Genomic DNA, 27,159 nt, shown 5'->3' with positions numbered 1-27,159 from the left:
CTTAATTCAAACTAGGTAAACCTCATTTTACGAGGACTAACGCCTAGTTCGAATTAGCTAGTTCGAATTAAGGACTGTGTAGCCACTTAATTCGAACTAGTGGGAGGCTAGCCCTCCCCAGCTTGCCCTGGTGGCCACTCTGGGCACCACCAGGGAAACTCATCTGCCCCCCTTCCGGCCCCGGAGCCCCAAAATCATGCCAGTCTAGACGCAGCCTGAAAGTAATAAAAAAGAAGAAAAGTGTACATATTATATTTAGTAGGGAAGGAGAACTAATAACGAATGATATCAAGAAGGTTTAGGTGTCTAATGCCTATTTTGCTGTAGTCTTTGCTAAAAGGGCTAATGGGATGTGTCTACACAGCAAGTTATTTCAGAATAATGGCCATTATTCCAAAATAACTATGAGAGCATTTACACAGCAGTTCCGTTATTTCCAAATAATTTCAAAATAGCAGATGGCTTATTCTGACTTCTGTAAACCTCATTCCACAAAGAATGCTAGAAGAACAAGTGCTAGAAAAATCCAGTAGGACACCATGTCCTAATTAAGGGGGAAAAGGCTAGAAAGAGCAAAGGCAAGGAACAAAGTATGCTGGCCATACCTACGCAATGGGGGAACTCTATTCTGGAAAGCTGTGTCTCTTTAAAAGATTTTAAGGGTTGTAGTGAAGAATCATGACTGGATCCTGAAATATGTCTTTCCTCTCTTTCTCAGACCTATAGGGGCTGGCATGAAACCAGAACAAAAAGTTTGCAAAGACAGTTTAAAGGGCACCCACAGCTGGCCTGTGCCAACTGGCTTGGGCTAAGGGGCTGTTTAACTGTAGTATAGATGTTTGGGCTTGGGCTACTGCCCAAGCTCTGAGGTCTTCCCAGCTTGCAGAGTTGAGACCCATCATTTACACGTGAGTTAAAGGGCCTCTTGAGCTTATGGAGCTCAGGTTAAGTCATCTAACATGGGGCATTTGCAGAGTTTATTTGCAGTATAACATACCCAAAGTCTCCTTTACCTCAACTTGCCTGTCTGGAATATAGTGCAGGAACAAAGAATAACACCTGTTCCAAAACAGCTATTTCAAAAGAAGGCATGTGTAGACATTCCCCTTCTGCTATTTCAAAATAGCCCCTCACTAGGCCCATTCTAAGTTATTCCTCCTGGGGCTTTAAATTGAGATAGCACTTCTATATTAGGGAACCTGCCTCAGACTAATTTTGAGGCTTCCCTGCAGTGTAGATGTGCTATTTTGAAATAAACTATTTTGGAATAACTATTCAAGAATAGCTTATTCCAAAATAACTATGCAATGTAGACATAGCCATGGTGACCAGATAAGACAACATTAACATGGGGAAAGAAATGCAATATAAAGTAGGGAAAGATCAAGTTAAATATATTTAGATGAGTCACATGTATTCGAATCATCAGGGACAGATGAAATTTGTATAAGTAACTAGCTGAACCGATCTTGGGATTGTAATCAGTTATCTTCAAGATTTCTTGGCGAATGGTTAATGTCCCAGAAGTTTGGAGAAAAGCAATCACAGCACCTATTTTTAAAAAGGGGAACAAACAGAACCCAGGGAATTATAGAACAGCTAGCCTAACTGCAAAAATTGGAAATATACTGGAACAAATTATTTAAAACAATCTATCTGTAAGCATCTAGATAATAGTAGAATTATAAGAAATTTGTCATGAACAAAATCATTCTAGACCAAACTAATGCCATTCTTTGACAGAGTTACTGGCCCAGGCTATGTCTACACTGCAGGCTTTTTTCAGAAGAAGCTTTTCTAGAAGAGATCTTCCAGAAAAACTTCTTTTAAAAGAGAGTGTCCACACAGCAAAAGTGCATCGAAAAAGTGATCTGTTTTTTCAAAGGATAGCATCCAATCAATGTGGATGCTGTCTCACATTTAAGTTGTATACAGTGAGCAGATTTTTTTGTAATAACCTCTGATTGTACTGTGCCTGGGTTCTGAACGGGAGTCAGAGAACAAGAATGCAATAAAAAAGATGTATAATTCTTTTGACTTATTGATAACCAATGCTGAAGATCAGAAGTACATTTTGTGACTGGTAGGGAGTCTAACTTTGAATTAATCTCCAGTTGTGGGAGAATCTGCTTTTTTTTGCGGTCTGACCTGATCTTGTCGCTTTTAGCTTGGACTACCCCATGCCCACCAGGTTACACTGGGCATCTTTAGTTTTGAAAAAAGAAGACTGAGGAGAACCCAACAATTATCTTCAGATATGCTAAGGGTTGTTACAAATATGCTCAGGATCAATTGTTCTCCCTGTCCTACCCCAGTTAGTTTAGGTAAGCGTGGAACAAGCCTAAAATCTCTCATCATTGGATGTTTTTTAAGAACATATTGGACGGACACCTGTCAAGGATGGTCTAGGTTTTCTTGTTCTTGCCTGAGCTCTGTGGGATAGACTTAATGACCTCTCAAGGCCCCTTCCATTCTCAAATTTTTATGTTTCCATGTAATAATATAACTAAATATGATATTAATAGATATGGGAAAGCACAGTTTGGGAATTCTTGACATGGTTAACAATTCTAGATTTCAAAACTTCCCAGTAGAGGTGAAATTTTTGAACTTTGTAATACTGAGATATAGTAAGAGTTAGTATGGTTGAAGTGGCACTATAGCAAGACTTTAGTTGTCATGCTAGTATGTGGGAAAAAATTAAAAAGTGAGAGACAGGGAGGGAAGACAGGTGGCAGTTACAGTAATGTATATGATAATTTGGAATTTTCAGAGTTAAGGGTGGGTATTAGGTAGAAATGCAGTTACTATAGGAATTACAGGAAAAATGAAGTAATGTTACAGAATATTGAAAGAATTGATGAGTAGCTTTTAGAGTTGACAAGAGGGAAAAATACGAATGGAAAATAACACATGTGAAACTAATATTTGTATTTCATTCCTCTTCAGTATAATGATTTTGAACTGTATGTTTTCACTTGCTATAAAATATATATAAAAGTGTCATACCATCACAAAGGCAAAACCTTAAAAATACAGTTACCCAACAAATAAGTTGTTTGAAAATAATCATTGTATATTTCAGAAAGCTGGTTGACTTACCACATAAAATATTTGTAATGAATATATGGGATTTCTATAGTTGTATATATATGTATTTATTATAGTTGTTTATTAACACACACACACATACACATTCACACACACTTTAACTTGTGTGATAGTTTATCACTGGATCTGAACCATAACTTTCCCTTCCACATTTCCCCATTCTCCCTCATCATTGTTTGTAGAAATATTGTATATTTTATATTTTTTATTTGCCAGTTTTCTCTCCCTGTACCTGACAGCCTGCCCTACCCCTCCCCATCCCAAAATTATAAAAGATTCCCTCTCTAAATACAGGGAACTACTGAATTATGTCAGATGTCACTATATGAGAGGAGCTGATGAATTTTTCGGGAAAATTCTATAATTTTTTTGGTTTAGTTTTTCTGTGTTGTTTATCATTCTGAAGGGTTCTAGACTGTCAGCATTAGAAAGTGAAGCGCATCAATTAATCAATATAAAGGAATGATAGAAATACAGCATCTTCAGATTTCCTATGCACATTTACCTTGTGCCTCAAATACAACATGATGGGAACAAGTCTCGAAATTAGACGGCAGTTAATTCTTTTTCATTCTTTCTTTCATTGGCTTCTCTACCAACAGTGCCAACAAGGATGTCAGCTGTGTTACAGGTTTGTTTGTTTGTTTGTTTTATTTTTTAAAATGTGGACACCTGTCCACTTGAAAACTGGACTTAGGATATTAATTTATCTCATGCTACCAAAGTAATTATCAGATAGTTCAGTGCCAACCTAAGATTGGCCCTGTTTGGTGACCTAGTTGTGAAAGATTCCATCATATCTTATTACCAGTCCCATGATCCAGCTAGTTTGTAGTAAAGAAGGATTTTTAATGATATTTGGTATAAAGAATGCTATATAAAAGTGTTTTTATAACACTGTAACAGAAAACTTTCATTTTCTAGAGAATATAATTCTCAAATTATTTTATTATCACTTTTCCTTGCCTCTTTTCAATGCTCAGTTGACCTAAATTCAGTTAGAGTAAACACACCAGGGTGTCATTAGAGGAGGTTTTGAAACAAATTGATAACAGTAACAAGTCACCGGGACCAGATGGCATTCACCCAAGAGTTCTGAAAGAACTAAAATGTGAACTTGTGGAATTATTAACTGTGGTTTATGATCTATATTTTAAATCAGCTTCTGTACCTAATGACTGGAAGATACCTAATGTGATGCCAATAATTAAAGAGGCTCTAGAGGTGATCCTGGCAATTACAGACTGGTAAGTCTAATGTCAGTACCGGGTAAATTTGTTGAAATTATAGTAAAGAATAAAATTGTCAGACACAAGGATGAACATAACTTGTTGGGGAAAAGTCAACATGGATTCTGTAAAGGGAAATTGTGACCTCCTAATATACTAGAGTTCTTTGAGGGGATCAACAAGCATGTGGACAAAGGGGATCCAGTACACATAATGTACATAGATTTCCAGAAAGCCTTTGACTAGTTCCCGTACCAAAGGCTCTTATGTAAAGTAAGTTGTCATGGGATAAGAGGAAAGGTCCTCTCATGGATTAATAACTGGTTAAAAGACAGGAAACAGTGAGGTGGCAACATTTGCAGATGATACTAAACAGCTCAAGATAGTTAAGATGAAAGCAGACTGTGAAGAGCTTCTATAATATTTCACCAAACTAAATCACTGGGCAACAGAATGGCAAATGAAATGTAATGTTGGTAAATGTAAAGTATTGCACATTGCAAAAAATAATTCTAATATATACAATATGATGGGGGCTAATTTAGTTATAACTACTCAAGAGAGAGATCATGGAGTCATTTTGGCTAGCTCTCTAAAAATATCTACTCGATGTGCAGCAGCAGTCAACAAAGCAAACAAAATGTTAGGAATCATTAAGAAAGGGATAGATAATAAGACAGAGAATATCTTATTGCCTCTATATAAAACCATGGTACACCCACATCATGAATAGTGCAGGCAGATGTGGTCGCCTCCTCTAAAAAAAAAGATATATTGGCATTGGAATAGGCTCGGAAAGTCAATAAAAATTATTAGGAGTTTAGAACAAGTCCCATATGAAGAGAGATTAAAAAGACTTTTCATCTTACAAAAGAGGAGACTAAAGGGTGATCTGATAGAGGTCTATAAAATCATGCCTCGTGTGCATAAGGAAAAATCATTTATTGTTCAAAACAACTAGGTGTCACCAAATGAAATTACTCAGTAGCAGATTTAAAACAAACAAAAGGAAATATTTCTTCACACAGATCATAGACAGCCAGAGTAGGTAGTGAAGACCAGGACTTTAACAGGATTTAAGAAGGAACTAGATAAATTCATGGAGGTTAGGTCCATAAATGGCTATTAGCCAGGATGGGTGGGAATTTTGTCCCTAGCTTCTGTCAAAGGCTGGGAATGGGTGACAGGAGAGGGATTACTTGATTCCCTGTTCTGTTCCCTCCCTCCAGAGCATCTGGCATTGACCACTGTCAGAAGACATGATACTGGGCTAGATGGACCTTTGGTCTGATCCAGTATGGCTGTTCTTATGATCCATAACCTGGGGCATTCCAGTATGCACATGTATTCTAGTTTGTTGAAGTGCAAGTCAGATTCATCTATCTCTACTCTTGAGTATCTGAGGCATGGTATCTAGGCTGCCACACCAAGTTACAAAAGGCTTCCCGTAATAAACACACTGTTTTCTGGGATGTTTATGGCTTTATCCTAGTTAAGTTGCAATATAAGGCTCACCTAAAAATCAAATATACAGCACTTATGCAAATGGTAACTTTTTTTCCCAGGCATGATTGTGTAAGACTATAAAAAATGTAAAAAATATTCTTCATCTTAAATCCTTTGGCTTATCCTAAATAAAAATTCTCTAAACACATACATAGAAAAAATACCTATAACAAGGGTTATTAATCCCTAAAGTCCAGTTGAAACTGTAAATACATTATTTACTATAATGGGTTGTGAAAAAACAGATACTATTACCAAACATTAGAGAAACTGTTTTTATTAGTACTTCATCTCTATAATTATCTTGTTCCAAACAGTGAGATTCCCAAGTTAATGCCTCAGATATTTTCCCTCTACTTATTCGAAATTATGCTTCTTCATAAAAGCAGTGGATAAGAATTCTAACAAGGTTAATTAAACCCTCAATAATAAACACAGTATGCATAGAAATATACTTGATAAATTTTCCATTTAGTATGCAGTTCTTATGGACTGTTTTACAAGCAGTCACTATTATACAATTTTGAACTGTCACTGATGTACTTTAATGATAGAAGTGTTTTTTTCCAATATCCATTACTCACTACCTTTCTGAATTCCAGATTCCTCTTAAATGGTAAACATTTGCACAACAACTACTTTGGTCTATACTGTAATTTAATAAAGATCATGTTGTTCCAACAGCAGGCGAATTATCATTTATGCATGTTTGAACTATCCATTTATAATAGATTAGCACATTTCTTTCCTAACGTGAAATGCAGTTATGTTTGCAACCCCTCCCCCTCTTTTTGAACATTCTGGAATGAAAAATGGTTTTAATTAAATATACCTTGATAGGGAGCACTAAATCCACGGTATCGGTGGTTGCTGTCCGTTACAAAATGAAGTCTGAGCCAGTTTTTGTTGCTGATAATTGGAGGAGGTATATTCATTCCAGATAACCTGAGTTATAAAAGACAAATGGAAATAAAAATAATTAAATGGAGGAGGAGAGAAAATACCATCAGTGCTGAAGACACAGGGTTTTTAGTTTTTAAGTTTGACTAAAAAATCTTATTTTTAAAAAAGAAAAATAGTTTTCTTCTAAACATGCTTGTATTACTTTCCCATATGTGTAACAGAGAGAGACAATGAATAAGCCCTCTTGTTCCCTCAGGGTATGTCTACACTACAAAGTTAATATGAACTAACGAACGTTAGTTCGAATGAACTTTCATAGGCGCTACACTAGCGCTCCACTAGTTCGAACTTAATTCGAACTAGCGGAGCGCTTAGTTCAAACTAGGTAAACGAGGACTAAGCCTAGTTCAAACTTACTAGTTCGAATTAAGGGCTGTGTAGCCCCTTAATTCGAACTAGTGGGAGGCTAGCCCTCTCCAGCTTTCCCTGGTGGCCACTCTGGGCACCACCAGGGAAACTCATATGCCCCCCTCCTGGCCCCGGACCCCTTAAAGGGGCATGGTCTGGCTCCAGTGCCGTGCCAGGTGCAAGCCTGCCAGCACCCAGCCAGCAGACCCTGCACCTGGCACGGCTCGAGCCAGCCATCTGATGCCCCCCAGCCCTCTGCCTCTTCCCGGGACCAGGCTGGCGGCTCTCGGGAGCCTGGCCAGGACCGCAAGAGGCGGGCACCCGCCTGGTCTAGTGCAGACATCGTGGACCTCATCCACGACCTCCACGCTAGTCGCAGGAAAGTGGCCGTCTAGGGCAGGAGAGCTGCCAGCCTAGCCACCCAGGAGCAGGTTTGCATGAAAATCAGGGTGGTCCACTGAGACCCCCGACCCTGAGCCCTGAGCTTAGAATGGCTGTACTGTGTCAGACCAAAGGTCCATCTAGTCCAGTAGCCTGTCTGCCAACAGCGGCCAACCCTAGGGACCCTGTCTATCCATGGTACAGCCTGCAGTACTACAGTATTAAACACTTCAAATTTTAATGTATTAATCCATACAACTCCTGTGGTGGAGAAGGGCTATTATCCCTGTTTTACAGATGGAGAACATAAGCACCCAGGGCTGGATTTTTAAAGATATTTTGGTGCCTATAGAGATACAAATATACTGCAAGTGGAATTTTCAAAACTATTCAGAAGAACGGCCATCCTGGGTTAGACCAAGGGTCCCATCTAGCCCAGTATCCTGTCTGCCAACAGTGGCCAATACCAGATGACCTAGAAGGAGGAATCACAATAGGTAATCCTCAAGCGATACTTCCCCTGTCACCCACTTCCAGAGAAAGAGAGGATAGGGACACCATTCCTACCCATCCTGGTTAATAGCCATTGATGGACGTAACCTCCATGAATCTATCTAGCTGTGTTAAAGTTCTAGCTTTCACCACATCCTCTGGCATACTCAGTTTCATTGAGAGTTAATCACCTAAACACTATTGGAAATACCACCAGGTGCCTGCCAGCAACCTTAACCACCTAAATACCTTTGAAATACAGTGCAAAGAGGTTAAGTGACTTGCTCAAGATCACACAAAATTCATGGAACTTCAGAGAATTAGTCTAGAACTAGAGTCTCCGGCTAGCACCCTATCTACTGAACCAAGCTTTGATCCTGACGCTCTGTATAATATTTTGATTCATGCATAATTCACAAATCTTATTCATCACAATGAGAGTTAGACATGGGCTCCATGAGGTTCAGATCCTGTTTAATCCTAAACACTCAAGTACATCAGTAACTCTTTGCTTAATGTTGTTATGTTCCTGAAAAATGCTACTTTAAGTGTTAAGCAAATCCAATTTCTCCCTAAGAATTAATGTAAAGTGGGAGAAGAATAGGTTCCAGGATTTCTTTTTCCCAGGACACAAAACCTTATATACATATACAGTATAAGTTTTAAACAATTCTAAATGAACAATTTAATACTTGATCATGCTTGGATGAGACAGGAGTGTAATGGGATCAGGTTATGGTGCCTCTGCTCACTGACACTACTGCAGGGGATCAGAATCAAGGGCTTGCCCATTCCCCAGCTGAAATCCCAGGAGAGGGCAGTGTGGGATAAGCCCCTTCACCTTAACCATACTCCCTGTCTGGAATGCTGGACAGGTACAGCCAAACAACCTTTTAATGGAACTTTGAAGGACTTTAAATGAGTATGTTCCCTAAGGGTGTGTCTACACAACAGGGCTTAACTTGAAATAAGCTATGCAAATTGAGCTATGTGTATTGCATACCTTTTTTCAAAATAGCTTATTTCAAATTTTGGAGCATCTTCTCAGCACTTAATTTGAAATACAGCACTCTTCTTTTCACTTCCCTTACTCCTTGTACAATAAGGATTACAGGAGTCAGAGTAAAAAGTCCTCCAGTTTGACAGTATTTCGACAATTATTTCAAAATTATTTCCTGATGTGTAAACGTGAACTGTTATTTCAAAATAAAGCTATTTTTTTTCAAAATAATGTTATTGTGTAGACATACTCTAATAGATCTTAATAATGGAACAATGTTAATTGGATTGACTGTGAGGGGTTACTATATTCCGCTGCTGGCCAGTATTTTACTCTAGTCAAAGATACCATATTATATTGGGACACTACACTCTGCTCTTCTAATTTAAATATCTCTCTGTTAACTGAATAGAACTATTCAGGCTTTATACTGGGCAGAGTGAAGGTGATTCTATTGTAAATTGTCATGATCTCTTAACTAGTAAATTTCTGCATGTGACACTCTGAAAAAAAAAGCATTTTGTAAGATAAATATAAAAACTAGAGCTAGTCAGGAATTGGAATTTCTGTTCTATGAAAATTTGCTCTTTCATTTTCCCTAAATTCCAAATTTTAACAAAAAGCTGAAATTTTGAAGTTTGCTGCAAACTGAACATTCTGAAAATTATTATTTAAGGATATCAAAATATTTGATTTTGACTTCATAATTTGTAGCCATTTCATTTTATCCTTGATATCTTATTAATCATTATGTTACATTGAGATAATCTATAATATTAAAGTAATTTTGTTATATAATGCCACATTCAAAATTAATCATTACTATTACGTGAAAATGAAACATCAACAGTATTAGAACACAATTTTTCATGTTTAAAATTGTATCGAGTCTTGAGGGCAAACTATGGATATCCCAGAAAAGTTCCTAGTATTTGCCATAGGGCCAATCTTTATCATGTCATAAAATAAAAAGAATTTCTGTACTGCAAAGGAAACTGACACAGAATAATTTCTTCTATAGCAGGCAAAAAGTATTATCTACTGATTTAAAGATAAAAAAGTGTATTAAACTTTTTATAATATCAATACTTTTCTACACACTCTGTACCCTTGAATTCATGTAAAATATTATACAAATCAATGTAACATGTCTGATTACAAAATAAATTTAAGTTGCCAAGTTAATGTTTCAGTTTCATCATTTTGTCATATTTTTCTTTTAACAATCTACTGAGATCTGGGCATCACAGAGCATGGAGATTGCATTTATAACTTTGGTTGATAGTCCCCTTCCTACATGGAGCAGAGGTCAAGTGTCCCACTGATTTTGTATTAGACCTTTCAGCATTGTTTAATACAGTTGACCATAATGTGTTGTACACTCATCTGTGAAAGCTAATGCATAGTTGGATCTGCTTCATAACAAAACCAGTCATTCCTACTAAGGGAGACCCAGAGAACCGTGATAAGCCATTATTCAGTCTCCTAGGAGTTTTCAAATGCAAGGTTGTCCAAGAAGTCAATCTTCCTTTTTATGGAATTTGTCTGACCATCTATTACAGTTAAATGTTAGATATGTGAAATATGACCCCATTGTCCTTTTTCAATCCACCCACACAAATGAAAGCCTGAGGGAATAGACAAGCTTTGCAGCATGAACTGAAGCTCAACAATTTTTTTCAGCTCTCCACAGTAAGGATTATTGGAAGCCATTCAAATCTGGGGGTGCTCAAGAGAAAGTGTGTCCCAGCTAATCTCATTTTCTAAGACAAAGCAAGAAGGTAAGACAGAGGCAGTGTTTAAAATGTAGGGGGTTCTATTTCATTAAGGAGTTTAAAATGCCATCATTTTGAGTAGCACCTAGAAATTTATTGGAAGTCATAAAGGAAGTGATAGATAGATAGATAGATAGATAGATAGATAGATAGATAGATAGATAGATAGATAGATAGATAGATAGATAGATAGATAGATAGATAGATAGATAGATAGATAGATAGATAGATAGATAGATAGATAGGATAAACCTTCACTTTTAACATACTATGTGATGGCATTTTTCTGTTATACAGAATCCCTGTCTTCACAATAGCGATGCCATAATGATCTTGCTGTCTAGCCTTAGCAAATGAAATCAGAAAGGATGCTCAAAATCTTTGCAGCTGAACTGGAATGGGGAGAGTGTTAGAGTAGTCTCATTGAAGTACATATCTGAAATTTACTCCTTGCAATCTTACAGGGTCAATATTTGAGATCTTTAGAATGATACAAGACATGTTTACTTTCTCTGTCTTCTTCTCTATTTGGGCCCATGGCCAGTGGGTACTTATCTCATCAATAACAATAAATGGTAGAGTTGGATTTGATTTGTGCCTGTTCTTGGCAAAAGTTTACTTTAATTTCTTTAATGTATCTAGATACCATGATGATGAGCAAAAGATAAATAAAATAACTACCTTGGCTGTACACAGATGAAGAAATAAATAGAACAATAGCAATAAAATATGGATGGACCTATTATTGAGCCCAGCCCTGAGCTGGTGCAGGACACAATTTCCCACTAGCAGGCTTAAGAAGAATACGAAAATAATACTGTTTTTAAAGTAATCATTTCAATCCACTGAATAGCAACATCCAGACATAACATAAAACCTATCCTGCATTCCAACAGAAAGAGATGAGAGAAAATGCAGTGGCATAAATTGATACAAGGGAAGGTAATATGGAGTCAAATTTCCCCATTGTAAAACGTATTCTGGAAAAAAAAAGACTAGTATAAATGGAGGAAGAAAGAATCAGAACTGTTTTAAAACTTTTAAAAAGAGAACATTTAAAATTATAAAACACATACATTGTTGATTACAAATTATAAATATCCTCCCCTTGTCAGTTCTTGTAAATCAAAAATTATATTATACTGTAAGTAAAGAAAAGAAAAAAAACTGTATGAGAGAACAATTGTCCATAGTAAAAGATACAGACAAGAGTTAAGAATATATCATAGAAAAATACATTACTTAGTTAAATCACTTCCAAGTATTCTTCAGTCTTCTGACTTTCACCATTAGTGGGATGGACCATATTATCATCAAATTGACAGTGTCCATTAATGTGTTCAAAATATGTACTCTCAATCAATGTATGACATTGAAAACCATCAATTGCCACATTAGCTTGACATAGCATCTCAGCACCCTTCAGTATCCGGTCACAGGCTTCTTTTCAGGGTTCCAAGTGCTCAGTGCTTCAAATCAGCAAATGAACAGAGGTGGAATATTCCCATTTCATGAAGCTGTCACCAGTTTACATTCTCATGCTTCAATGTAGTCAGTGATCCGGTTCTTAAAGAGGATCATCACATCATCAGTTATTATCCTCTTCTGTTCCTTTTGAATGATCATGACATTTAGTCTTTTCTAGCAGCTGGAGTCCAAAATAGACAATATAACATCTACTGATGCCAGAATTGTTTTAATGAATCCATTCTACATGGATTTGAGACAAAGTTGCTATACTCTGGAGTGTGGCTTACGTGGAGTAGGATCTCATTTTCATTGTCACTTGTCCATCATTGCTCATCCAGGGGTAATTGCCAGATTGATCTGTTGAGTTGGATGTAGTTGAGATGAGCTCTGTAGATGAAACGATAGCTCGTAAAATGAAGTCATCTTGTGGAAGATTATGGTTGCTGGCATCCCACTTCAAGGTGTCTTCAAAGACAAGGCTTTGATCTGGTTTCCTTTTTAGCTCTCTGAGGTACTTTGATTGGACAACTTCCTTTAGGGATGACAATGGCCTGTTCTTGTGATGTTTGAAGCACCAGGACTCCCAGGTCCTGCAGCTCCTCCCACCACGGCTACTAGAAGCCAATGCATCTCATCGGGTACAAAGGGTGTTACAGATACAGGTCCCCAGTGAGGCAAAGCCTCCTCCTTCTGGACTGAATTCACCCTCCAACAACCCATGTAAGTAGGAGCGATGTCATGGTTAGTTGGGGTCCTGGCAATTCTACTCCTAATGATCTTATACAGGAAGCTGATTGCAAAGTTCTTTGCCACTAAATCCAAGCAGGTCAGAAGGTAGAAAGTGTGAGCGATAGAGTCACCCCTGCAAGCAGAGACATATGAACCCAGAAAATTACAGGGGCCTGGCACAAGGTAACAGCTGGATAGCAGGAGCTTGCAGCCTGTTCTGCCCCTTCTGGCCTGATATATAATAAATAAATATTGAATAATCTGTCATCCACTCATGGGCTACATCTACATTGCACTTTCTTGCACAAGATATTCAAATAAGGCACGGCGATGAATATCGCCATGCCTCATTTGCATACCTAATGAGCCGCCATTATGCACAAGGGGCTTTTGCGAAAGAAGGAGCAGTCTACACTGTTCTGCCTTGCGCAAAAACCCACTCTTGCACAAGAGCCGTTCTGCCTGAAAATAAGCGGCAGAACAGCTCTTGCGCAAGAGGAGGGTCTTGCAGAAGGAGGAGCATGTAGACTGCTCCTTCTTGAGCAAAAGCCCCTTGTAAAAAATGGTGGCGCATTAGGTTTGCAAATGAGGTGCAGTGATAGTCATTGCTGCGCCTCATTTGCATATCTTCTTGGGCAAGTATGCGCAATGTAGACATAGCTTTAATGTTTATTGAGAAAAGTAACATGTAGAGTTAACAGTACTATCTAACTTTAAGAAAATGTTAGTAACTAAATAAGGGTATGTCTACACTACAAAGTTAATTCGAACTAACAGACGATAATTCGAATTAAATTTCATAGGCGCTTCACATCAAACCGCTAGTTCGAACTTAATTCCAACTAGCAGAGAACTTAATTCGAACTAGGTAAACTTCATTCTACGAGGACTAATGCCTAGTTCGAATTAAGTAGTTCGAATTAAGGGCTGTGTAGCCCCTTAATTTGAACTAGTGGGAGGCTAGCCCTCCCCAGCTTGCCCTGGTGGCCACTCTGGCCAACACCAGGGAAACTCGTCTGCCCCCCTCCCAGCCCCAGAGCCCTTAAAGGGGCACGGGCTGGCTACGGTACCCATGCCAGGTGCAAGCCTGCCAGCACCCAGCCAGCAGACCCTGCACCTGGCACGGCTCGAGCCAGCCACCCACTGCCACCCAGCCCTCTGCCTCTTCCCAGGACCAGGCTGGCAGCTCCCAGGAGCCTGCCCGGGGCTGAAAGAGGCAGGTGCCCGCGTGGTCTAGTGCGGAGATCATAGACCTCATCCACGACCGCCGCACTAGGCACAGGAAAGTGGCCATCTAGGGCAGGATAGTTTCCAGCCTGGCCACCAAGGAGCAGGTTGGCATGAAAATCAAGGTGGTCCACTGAGACCCCCGACCCTGAGCTTAGAACATAAGAACATAAGAATGGCCACACTGGGTCAGACCAAAGGTCCATCTAGCCCAGTAGCCTGTCTGCTGACAGAGGCCCACACTAGGTGCCCTGAAGGGGATGGACCAAAGACAATGACCAAGCCATTTGTCTTGTGCCATCCATCTCCAGCCTTCCACAAACAGAAGCCAGGGACACCATTTCTACCCCTTGGCTAATACCACTCCATGGACCCAACCTCCATGACTTTAACTTCTCTTTAAACTCTGTTATAGTTCTAGCCTTCACAGCCTCCTGCGGCTAGCGCTTTCTCCCCCCCCCATGTGCCACAGGGGGTGAATCCACGGCGCCCTCGGGGCCGGCGCTCACCGTGCGCCACGCGCCCGGGGCCGGCTCCGGCACCGCGCATGCGCCACGTGCCCGGGGCCAGGCCAGCCCTGAGCACTTGGCGGGCACAGAGAAATGCCCCCGCGGGCACCATGGCGCCCGCGGGCACCGTGTTGGGGACCACGGATCTAGACTCTCTTTCGAAAAAGCAGCTCGCTTTTTTGAAAAATCTGTTTGTAGTCTAGATGCTCTCTTTCAAAAGAGGCTTGTAGTCTAGATGTAGCCTTAGTATCACATTTTCTCTGTCCAGTAGTATCAGAGCACCTCACAATCTTTAACACACTTATGATCACAACAGTCAAATGAGAGAGGTAAGGATGACTGTCCCATTTTACAGATGGGGAATTGAGGTACAGAAATAATAAGTGACTTAACCAAGATCATGCTTGAAATCTGTGGCAGAGCAGGCATACCATTCTCTCAAGTTCCAGACTAAACACTAAACGACTATATTATTTTTCCTAGTTTTATTACTCATTTCTCCAGAAAGATATTAGCTCACCTGTCAAAATATACATTTCTTTTTCAGTGGTTCAAGGCACTTGTTATCTTGCTAACTTTCCTTAAATAAATGACAATTAATCCCCATCTACTAAGGAGGATATTGAAGATACTGAAACATATTCATAAAAAATCTAGAAAACAACAAGGCAGCAAAATTTGCAGATGATACAAAACTACTAAAAATAGTTAAATCCAAAGCAGACTGAGGAGAGATAGAAAGGGATAAAAAAAAAAAAAAAAAAAAAAAACACCTGCGTGGCTAGGCACCAAAGTGGCAGATAAAATTCTTTGTTGATAAATGCAAAGTAATGACATTGAAAACCACAATCAGAATTATACATGTAAAATAATGAGGTCTCAATTAGCTCCTGCCACTCAAGAAAGATCTTGACGTCATTGCGGATAGTTCACTGGAAGTATACACTCAATATGCAGCATCAGTCAAAAAAGCTAACAGAATGTTGGTCATCATTAAGAAAAAGATAAATAAGTCAGAAATATAATATTGTCTTTATATAAATCAATCGTACGTTCACATCTTGAATAATATGAGTAGTCACCCCATCTTAAAAAACACAGAAACTAGGTAGGCTTTTTGGCTGGCAGCAGGGCATGCTGGCTGCCCATACCCATGGATAGCAAGTGGGCTACTTGGCTGGCTGGCTGCCCAGTGGCCTGACTTCTCATCCACCTGGCTGTCCAACTGCTCAGCTTGCTCTCTGTCTGACTTGCCTGTTGGCCAGCTCCCAAAGTACCCAGCTGCCCGATTAGCACTTAAATAGATTGTTCTGTTTTATGGGAAACCCCAGAATGTTGATATTTCATTCCACTGAAGAATAAAAATAAACAATGGCAATGCAGATTTTCTCATGAAAACGATTTACTGTTTTCCAGTCAAGGAGACATTATATGTGGAATGTCATGAGGAGCTTTATAGCATGCGTATGTATATTGACCTCTACTGGATAGAGTCAGACTGTCTCATGACTCTATCATAGGGCACCCAGAAGGCTTTCTGTTTATCTGTGGTTTTGGAGCTGAAGAAGCTGAGTCTTACCCCCTCACACTGTCACCTTATAGTTAATCAAGATGGACAACTTGGTAAATTACTAAGTGACCTAGCTGGTTACAAATTTGTCACAATATTCTTTTCCCTCTGGTCAACAGAAAATAAATGAGTTAAGTATAATTAATTATCTGTATAATTCTGTAATTAATGATGCAGGGGATGCCCAAGACCTGAACTGTTGTTGCTAAATCTACATCATGGACTGCCCATATTTAAATTAAATAATAAACAATCTCATTTACATTCTGTATAAACAAAATGTTCCCAAGATTCACATGCTGTAGGGCAATTTTATATAAATTTAATTTGCTAGTGGTGAAGTATAAAACCGTACACTCATGGCACTTTAAAGTTATAAATAATCCCCAAAATGTGAACATTGCATTCCAAATTTATAATGTAAAAATAGAGAAAACACTAAACTCAAGTCCCTTAAAGGATGGTGCCTTACTAATGCTGTTGGAAAAAAGAATAGTTACATTTTTAAAGCACTGATATCTATTTAAGGCTGTCCATCAAGTCGATTATTCAATAATGCTTTTAGTCCTGACAGTTGTGGGTTATGGTTATAATCACTCTAATTAAGCACATGCTGATGTCAGCAAAGTTCTAAGTAAACTCATTCTTCCCAACATCTGATCTCTGCAGTTTATGATTTCTATGGGATTATTCCCTGTAAGTAGTTTTGCAAATGGACAGGATTTGCAGTGGTTACTGTCAGAAAATTATTGCTTATTCTGTTCATATAGCTAACCCTTTTCTCATGTCAATTTATCTTCTCAGCAAATTATAAAGCTGTTCACCATTATCATAATGCATTGGCAGTCCATCCTAGTTCTGTGCCAAGCATTTCTTCAAGCATAGCCATAGCTTGTACTGTAGAACATTTCCCAAACTAACTCATTTTACCCCTTTGTATACAGCACTATGATATTTTGTAATGCAGATAAAATTTATTTTTAAAACTGATATTGTTTGAAATAATATCCTTCTGTCTTACTAGTTCACTTACACCTGAATTCAATGCTGCCATATATTTCTGGAATTACATTGTAATCAATGGGTGTTCATGCCTAATAATACTGAGCCTTAATCTCTCTATACCTTAGTTCCCCTTGTGTAAAATTTGAGCACGGAAACTTTTTTCTCCCACTTCTAATTTTAGATTTTATTTTTTTTAAGAAAAAATCCAAACAGTGAAGGTTAACCTTACTTTACGCCAATGGAAGACAATGGATATTTTACTATTAATTTGGAGCCAAAATGATTGAGGCCAATACTAAACTTTAAAAAGTGCCTACTATTGGATTGAATGTTCATTCAGCTAGAACTAACTATTAAATAATTTATAGTTAGTTATCTTCAAATAGCACATTGTATCATTGTGTCTTTCATTTCACCAAAAAGCATATCAAACTATGATCTAAACCTTAATTCCAAATTGTGCCATATACACTGTTCAGTAAGATGGGAATATTGGGTTATTTAGCTATTTTAATTTTCAAAAGACATGGGTAAGATATTATATTATGTTAATTTAGATCTTTGGTCAGTAAAAAATAATCCCGTACCATTGCAGGGTTTGCCACAGAATCCAAAAAGAACAGGGACTTGGCCCTTTCTTAAAAATCACAGTGGAAGGAATTATATGAAGTTAAATCTGAACAGCGTAAAATAAATATACATGTGATTTAGGTGTAGATTGTGTTTCTTATTCTTGCAGACACACATTGGCTAAATAATTTACATTCTGTGGTTTCATCTATACTATTATTTTGTTTTGTTTCTCAAATTATGTTCATTTACTATGCTTTCCTTTGTTGTGTCTCATATGGAAATGGCTGATGAGCTATAATGGACATAAAATAATTATTTAAAAACCTTGTTGTGGGCATAAAAAGGGATAAATCACTACCCATAACTTCCAAAACCATGATGAGTATCACAAACAGACAGGCAGACAAGGATATTTGACCATTCAAAGTACAGGATATGGCTACTGTGTTGTGTATGTGTCTTAAATGTAAAAATGGTAGAGTTGATGGCATATATGAACATAATCCCTTTTTTTTAAATTCAAGAATTTTGATTCCCTTTGTCTTCAGTGGTAACAGGCTAGGGGAGGGGTCACGTCACTCCTATGTTTGGAGCAGAAATTCATGGCACGGAGTTAGGTATTTTCTTAGTGAAATGCATTTATTTATAAAATGTACATGACTGCTGAATTCTGAAGCAAGGATTGCAATGAATGACATGCAGGCACTACATCTTATTTAGATGCAGTACACTAGTCAGGCTGAATGTCATATTGTTTGCTTGTCCCGTTTGCAAACTTTTAAATTCTTTCAGTATGCCTCCTAGTGGCCACACTGTATATTGACTCTAAACATTTACTACACCACACAGGCAACCCTTCTGGGCACAACTTTGGGCTACTTGTTTCTTCCCTGTCTCAAGAAACAGCTTTCTTGCCATTATAGCCCTTTAATGATTCACAGAGAATCATGGCCACAACTGAATGTTTAACAAATGGCAGCTTTGCAAGACCTCTTGACTTATCTTAGCTAGTTTAACAATTTGCTCCACCTATGCATAGAATCATAGAACCATAGAGCTGGAAGAGACGTCAGAAGGTCATCAAGTCCAGCCCCCTACTCTAGGCAGAACCAATCCCAACTAAATCAACCCGGCCAGGGCTTTGTCAAGCTGAGACTTAAACACCTCTAGGGATGGAGATTCCACCACCTCCCTAGGTAACCCATTCCAGTGCTTCACTACCCTGCTAGTGAAATAGTTTTTCCTAATATCCAACCTGGACCTCTCCCACCACAACTTGAGACCATTGCTCCTTGTTCTGCCATCTGTCACTAATGAGAACAGCCTCTCTCCATCCTCATTGGAACCTCCCTTCAGGAAGTTGAAGGCTGCTATCAAATCCCACCTCACTCTTCACTTCTGCAGACTAAACAGACACAACTCCCTCAGCCTCTCCTCATAAGTCATATGCTCCAGCCCCCTAATCATTTTGGTTGCCCTCCGCTAGACCCTCTCCAATGAGTCCACATCCTTTTTGTAGCTGGGGGCCCAGAACTGGACACAATACTCCAGGTGTGGCCTCACCAGTGCCCAAAAAAGGGGAATAATCACTTCTCTGAATCTGCTAGCAATGCTCCTCTTAATGCTATCTAATATGCCATTAGCCTTCTTGGCTACAAGGGCACACTGTTGACTCATGTCCAGCTTCTCATCCACTGTAACCCCCAGGTCCTTTTCTGCAGAACTACTACTTAACTGGTTGGTCCTCAGCTTGTAACTATGCTTGGGATTCTTCCGTCCCAAGTGCAGGACTCTGCACTTGTCCTTGTTGAACCTCATCAGATTTCTTGTGGCCCAATCCTCCAATTTGTCTAAGGCACTCTGGACCCTATCTCTGCCCTCAAGCGTATCTACCGCTCCCCTTAGCTTAGTATCATGCGCAAACTTGCTGAGGGTGCAATTCATCCCCTCATCCAGGTCATTAATAAAGATATTGAACAAAACTAGAACCGAACCTTGGGGCACTCCGCTAGAAACCGACCGCCATCCTGACATCGAGTCGTTGATCTTTCTATCCATCTTACCGTCCATTTATCCAATCCACATTCCCTTAGCTTACTGGCAAGAATATTGTAGGAGACTGTATCAAAAGCCTTGCTAAAGTCAAGGTATATCACATCCACTGACTTTCCCACGTCCACAGAGCCAGTTACCACATCATAGAAGCTAATCAGATTGGTCAGGCACGACTTCCCCTTTGTGAATCCATGCTGACTATTACTAATCACTTTCCTCTCGTCCAAGTGCCTCAAAATGGATTCCTTAAGGATCTCTTTCATGATTTTTCCAGGAACCGAGGCAAGACTGACCGGCCTATAGTTCCCTGGATCGTCCTATTCCCTTTTTTGAAGATGGGCACTACATTTGCCTTTTTCCAATCATCCGGGATTTCTCCCGACCTCCACGACTTTTCAAAGATAATGGCCAAAGGCTCCTTAATGACATTTGCCAACTCCCTCAGTACCTTCGGATTCATTAAGTCTGGACCCATGGATTTGTGTATGTTTAGCTTTTCTAAATAGTTCCTAACCTGTTCTTTACCCACCAACGGTTGTCCATCTTCATCCCATCTTGCATCACTTAGTGCATTAGTCCGGAAGCCCACCTTGTCCGTGAATACAGAAGCAAAGAAAGCATTGAGTACTTCAGCTTTCCCCACATCATCTGTCACTAGGTACCTCCTTCATGCAGTAGAGGCCGCACACCCTCTCTGATCACCTTATTCTTGTTAACATGCCTGTAGAACCTTTCTTGTTATCCTTCACATCCTTAGCCAGTCGCAATTCCATTTACGCTTTTTCCTTCCTGATAACCCTCCGGCATTCTCAAGTTATACATTTAAACCACTCCTTGGTCATTTGTCCAAGTTTCCACTTTTTGTAAGCTTCCTTTTTGTGCTTAAGTTCACCAAGGATTTCCCCTGTAAGCCAATCCGGTCTCCTACCATGTTTGCCTCTCTTGCTATGAATTGGGATGGTTACTTTCTGTGCCTTCAGTAAGGCTTCTTTAAAATACTGCTAGCTGTCCTGGACTCTTTTCCCCTTCATGTTAGCATCCCAGGGGATTCTGCCCATCAGGTCTCTGAGGGAGTCAATATCTGCTTTTTTGAAGTCCAAGATGTGTATTTTACTACTCTCTTTTCTTCCTTTGGTCAGAATCCTGAAATCTACCATCTTATGATCACTTCTTCCCAGGTTGTCACCCACCTCTACTTCTCCTCTTAGTTCCTCCCTGTTTGTGAGCAGAAGGTCAAGCTGTGCACGGCCCCTGGTCGGATCCTTCAGCACTTGTGACAAGAAATTATCCCCAACATTCTCCAAAATCTTCCTGGGTTGCCTGTGTACCGTCGTATTGGTTTCCCAACAGATATCAGGGTGATTAAAGTCCCCCAGTAGAACCAGGCCCTGCAATCTGGAAGCTTCTCTCAGTTGTCCAAAGAAAGCCTCATCCACCGCATCCATCTGATTCGGTGGCTTGTAGCAGACACCAACCACAACATCACTGCTGTTGTTTGCTCCTTTAAACTTAACCCATAGACTCTCAGCAGGTTTTTCTCCCTCTTTAAACTGGAGTTCAGATCAATCATAGTGCTCTCTTACATATAGTGCAACTCCTCCTCCTTTTCTCCCGTCTGTTCTTCCTGAACAGTCTATACCCTTCCATGACAGCACTCCGGTCATGCAAGTCATCCCACCAAGTCTCTGTTATCCCAATTAAATCATATTTCTTGGACTAGGCCAGGGCCTCAAGTTCTTCTTGTTTGTTGCCCAGGCTTCTCGCATTAGTGTACAAACACCTCAGGTAACCAGTTGATCGCCCTGTCTTCTCCATTCGAATCAACGGTCCTCCTTTGTTGCTTGTTCCTCTCTGCATTTCCTCCCGGTATCCGACTTTCCCATTCTCCTCAGGGTTTTGGTCATCGTCTCCCGACGAACCTAGTTTAAAGCCCTCCTCACTAGGTTTGCAAGCCTGGCCGCGAAGATGCTCCTTCCTCTCTTCGTTAGGTGGATCCCATCTCTTCCTATCAATCCTTGTGCCTGGAACAGAGTCCCATGGTCGAAGAAACGAAAGCCCTCTCTGCGACACTACCTGGGCAACCACACATTTATGTCCTCAATTTGACGATCCCTGCCCAGTCCTTTCCCTTCAACAGGGAGGATGGCCGAGAACACCACTTGTGCTACGAATTCTTGGCTCCTTCTTCCCAGTGCTACATAATCCACAGTAACCCGCTCAAGGTCATTCTTGTCTGTATCGTTAGTTCCCACGTGGAGAAGCAGGAAGGGATAGCAATCTGAAGGTTTGATCAGTTTGGTAAGCCTCTCAGTCACATCCTGAATGCGAACTCCCGTAAGCAGCACACCTCTCAAGATTCCAGGTCCAGATGGCAGATGGATGGCTCAATCCTTCTTAGGAGGGAGTCCCCGACCACCACCACCCGTCACTTTCTTTTGGGGGTGGTGGCCGTGGATCCCCTATCCCTAGGACTACACATCCCATGCCTTCCAGTAGATGGTGTTCCCTTCCAGTTTCTTCCTTGTGAGGTCCCTTCCAAAGCATTCAGCACTGTAGAGCCTGTGGAGAGAGCCTGAAAGCAGTTACTTACCTCTATAGCATTGGGGGATTCCCATGCTGGCCTTTTCCCCCTTCTAGAAGTTACATGCTCCCAGTTCTCTTCCTGGTCATGTACTGCCCTCTCTGGCTCCTCCGTCTGCTGTGCTTGAAGGATTAAACGCTGCCTTCTATCGAGGAAGTCTTCATCCTCTCTGATCGAGCATAGGGTCGACACTTGGACCTCCAGTCTTCTAAATTTTTCTTCCAAAATGTCAACCAGCTTGCACTTCGTGCAGATGAAATCCGTTCTTTTTTCCGGGAGAAAGACAAATATGGCACACTCTGAGCAGGTAACAACAGCAGACAATCCATCGCTGCTGTCCTGGAGAAGGGATTTAAAAAGAAAGGCAAGAGAACCTCACCCCCTTCCCAACTCCCTCTCTAAACTCCCTGTTAGCACTCACCTGTTCGCAAGCTCCTTGGTCACTTGCCCACTGCCTTATAAAGCCCTGGAGTTCCTGAAAGTCCCTCCCCCTACCAAGGCTCAGCCAATCAGCAGACAGTTGTGACTGCATGGTCTGCAGACAGTGACTTTGAGCATGAACCTGCCTCTTATCTATTCTTCACTTCTTCTACAAAAAGAACCTCATTAAGTTATTCTTGCATGACTAGGAGAGGGAGTAAAACTCACTTTCTCTTCTTTATGAGTGTGTCTTTCTGGCTGTGGAGAATAGATCAACAACCCCTAATGACAACTCATTACAATAGTACAACCTAAGACAAGCTAGATGGAATAGTGCTTGCTGAGAGAAAATTTGGGGTGTCCACTAATTTTTTGACCATAATGGAAGTAACATTTTGCTGCCCAAGATGTGGGTTAATTTGTGTCCCATTCTTTCAGAAAAAGTATACTGTGTCATATGATGCCAGTGAGACAGCAAAATCATTTCTTAAAAAATTCATTACAGGCAGTCCCCGGGTTACGTACAAGATAGGGACTGTAGGTTTGTTCTTAAGTTGAATTTGTATATAAGTCGGAACTGGTACATATTGTAGGGGAAACTCTAGCCAAACATTTCTCCAGAGCTCAGTTTTATTCTCCCACACCTCACTTCCCTCAGTCCTTTATTCTCAAGCTGAGGTGTCTGCTGAGAAAAGCTGCTCCGTGTCTCCCTGGTCTGCTGAGGGGGGGGGCGCTAGATTCGCGTCTCCCTGGTCTGCTGGGGGGAAGCAGCTAGTGCGGGGTTGCTTCACCCCGTTTGTAAGTAGGGATCCAATGTAAGTCGGATCCATGTAACCCGGGGATTGCCTGTACTGTCAGAACTTTACTGTGAACATGTGAATTCAATATACAGTATCATTCTAAAATTTCTTTCGAGCAGGATGTTTTGAGTTCCTTTCAGATGGCTCCACTGCGTGGATAATTCCATATGGATAAAATGTCTCCTTTTAAAAAAAGTAATTATTTGATTCAATATTAATTAAATCTGATTTTAATTAATATAAATGTAATTGATAGTTGACATAGAGTGTCCATATAGGTAAAGTTTTATATTTCTGCTACAACTACCTAGAAAGCAATATAGTCAGACAGAGAATAAAGAAAGTTGTATGCATTGTGTAAGTCTAAAACCTGGTCAAGTATGCAGTGCACAGAGACACTTGTTCAAAACATATTTGTATTCTATGCTGCACAGTCAGTTACCTACTGAAATAAATTATGTATGGTTGGTGAGCTGATTTGTAAGCTTGCCAATGTAGTTCAGGAGCAATGGATCAGAAACAAAAAGACTGCCACCTTTTAAATAAGAAAACAACATTAAAGAATAAACTTCCTGTTCTAATAACTTGAAAATCTCTCACACTAAAGCTAGAATGAGTTCATTTCAGGCACAGTAATGATTCTTTAATTTGCAGAAGCTGTATTACTATTCAGCATGTGTTCTCCAAAGCTTCACAGGTCTCAGTCACGTTTGTAACACAAAATTGCTGTCTAACAGAGATCAGTCTCAGGATGAGTTGATCTCTCTGGAAGAGATTTTATTTAAATAAGATCTATAATGAATAATTCAGATTAAATAAAAAAATGAGATCTGTATATTAATCTATATAAACACACTCTGAAGAGCAAAATAGTTTGGATATTTTACAATTTATTGATTCATTCCTAGCCATCTATGTAATCTTGGGTTGAACATATGTCTCCTTTTAGTATTTAAAATATCCAATCCACTAAGCAGATGAATTAATTGAAGATAATTCAGAGATCTTGTTTACATTAAGAGGAGATAATGTTGCTTGCTTATTTACAATGCCACCTGACAATGAGAACAGGCTTTCATATGGCATTCTGTCCACAGGAAGCCCGGATGCCCCACAGACAGGGGCTGCTGCCAGGGACCAGCCTCTGTCCGTGGTGTGTCCAGACTTGCCACGGAGCAGAGGCTGCTATGTGGGAGGTGGAGCAGCATCTGTCCACAGAGTTCTTGGACCCGCTGTGAACAGGGGCTGCTGCCACGGACCTGCCTCTGTCTATGGTCAGCACTGGCCACCATAGACAGAGGCTGCTTCTTGGCAGTCTTCCCACACCCCCAAAGCAGCCTCTGTCTGTGGGGAGCTTGGAACCCATGGACAGGCGCTACTCCCACCCCATGCTGCCTGCATATCAGACACAGCAGTGTGGGGCAGCAGGCATCCAGTCTGCATGTGGAGCTGGTTTTTAAACTGGTTCCCCTCGCAGACCAACTCCCACCTGCCACCCCACACTGCTGCCTCGGATACAGACTATCAAATAGTCATGTAACTGATAAGATTTCATGCGGTTACATGACTATTCAATTACAATATATCTAACATCCTTAATCACAGACACTGTTTGATTTGGTCAATATACATGGCAGAAGGGCACTGATGGCACTTTATGGCATATATCACATTAGAGGATGTGAAGTTGTATGAACCCTGGATATTTTGTCTTATGTGGATAGGTCCTATGATGGTGTTGCTTCCATAGATATGTGTACAGAGTGAGCAACAGGGTTTGTTAACGGACTAGGTTCCTGGGTGAGTGTATCTGTGGTGTGGTGTGGCGTGTGGCTGGTGGTATTTGCTTAAGTTTGGGAAGCTGTCTATATGTGAGAATAGGCCTGTCTCCCAAGGCTGGTGAGAGTGAAGAGTAGTTTTACAGGATAGATTGTGGATTGTCAATGATGGGCTGAAGGGGTTTAAGCTGGGAGCTTGAGGTGATAATCATCAGTGTTCTGCTATTTTCATTGCTGAGCCTGTCTTGAAGTATGTGACTTCTGGGTAGATGTCTGGCTCTGTCTATCTCTTTCCTCACTTCCCCAGGTGGGTATTTAAGTTTCAAGCATACTTGCTAAATATTTTGTAGGTGTTTGTCTCTGTCTGTAGGACTGGAGCAGATCCAGTTCTATCTTAGGGCTTGGCTATAGATAACGGATCATATCATGTGTCCTGGACAGAAGCTAGAGACATTTAGGTAAGAACAGATGTCAGTATCAGCGAGGTAGCTGTGTTAGTCTGAATCTGCATAAACAACAAGAAGTCCTGTGGCACCTTATAGACGAACAGATTTAGTTCATGATGCATCTGATGAAGTGGGCCTTTGCCACAAAAGCTTAAGCTCCACTAAATCTGTAAGTCCATAAGGTGCCTCAGTTTCCAGTATAAGGCGGTGTTTATGTAACCATCATTTAATTGTGCTGTAGTGTCAAAGAGGTGGATCTTTTGTGTGGACTGGTTCAAGATAAAGTTAATTGTGGAAAAGAAATTGTTGAAATCCCTGTGGAATTTCTCAAGGGTCTCCTTCCTGTGGGTCTACATGATTAAGATATCATCAACACAGTGTAAGAAGAGGAGAAGTGCCGGGGATGGGAGCTGAGGAAATGTTCTTATCAGTTATAAAAATGCTGGCATATTGGTGAGGCCATGCAGGAGTCTATTGCAGTGCCACTGAACTGAAGATATAATCAGAAATAGTTGTGAGTGAGGACAAAGTCACATAGCTCAGCCACCAGATTTGCTGTGGCATTATCGGGGATAGTGCTCCTGACAGCTTATACTCTATCCTCAGGTGGAATTTGGGTGTAAAGAGTTTCTACATCCATGGTGGCCAGGATGGTATTTTCAAGCAATCAACACCGTGGAGAGAGAAACCAGACAGCAGGCAAGGAAGTCAATCAGGACCAGCAAGAATAGTTGCTAGAAGGAAGCTTCTATGAGAGCTAACTGCAGACAATTGGAGGACTGATCAAGAGGACAGAGGAACTGCTGGAAACACTAGCAGCAGCAGGAAATGGTCTGCATTTGTTGGGAGGTCCATGATGACAGCATAAGTTGTCAATGCTTTGGGTAAAATGGCCGCAGGAAAGATCATAGAGAGAGCTGATATTTTCCTGATCTTTGTTTGGTTATGTATATGTAGTGAGGGGTTTTACAGTGGCTCAGGATTCTTTCATTGAGTGTATGGAGTTGTCTATGTGGTCAGAAAAGAGTTTTTGTCCCTCAAATGGGAAATCCTCAGTCATGCTTTGAACTTCCCTAGGGAATCCTGGAAGGCGCAACCATGATGTGTGTTACATTATTACCGTGGCAGCAATGGATTGGGCAGCTGTGTCAACTGAGTGTGGAGAAGACTGTGGTACAGGGGGCTAAGTTT

General features: G+C 40.4%; 1 protein-coding gene across 2 annotated transcripts in view; it reads right to left on the bottom strand.

Moving 5' to 3' along the window:
* Positions 1-27,159, bottom strand: part of CSMD3 (CUB and Sushi multiple domains 3) — a 1,183,531-nt gene that overhangs the window by 775,619 nt on the left and 380,753 nt on the right. For both annotated transcript variants that reach the window (XM_075920204.1, XM_075920205.1), the window contains exon 6: positions 6,679-6,791. In XM_075920204.1, the coding sequence (XP_075776319.1) occupies positions 6,679-6,791 (113 nt within the window). The remainder of the gene's footprint in view (positions 1-6,678; positions 6,792-27,159) is intronic.

This window comes from Pelodiscus sinensis, chromosome 2 (assembly GCF_049634645.1).
Source record: "Pelodiscus sinensis isolate JC-2024 chromosome 2, ASM4963464v1, whole genome shotgun sequence".
NCBI classification, from domain to species: domain Eukaryota; kingdom Metazoa; phylum Chordata; order Testudines; family Trionychidae; genus Pelodiscus; species Pelodiscus sinensis.
The sequence above is the reverse complement of the archived record's forward strand: the minus strand, read 5'-3'. Positions and strand labels throughout refer to the sequence as shown.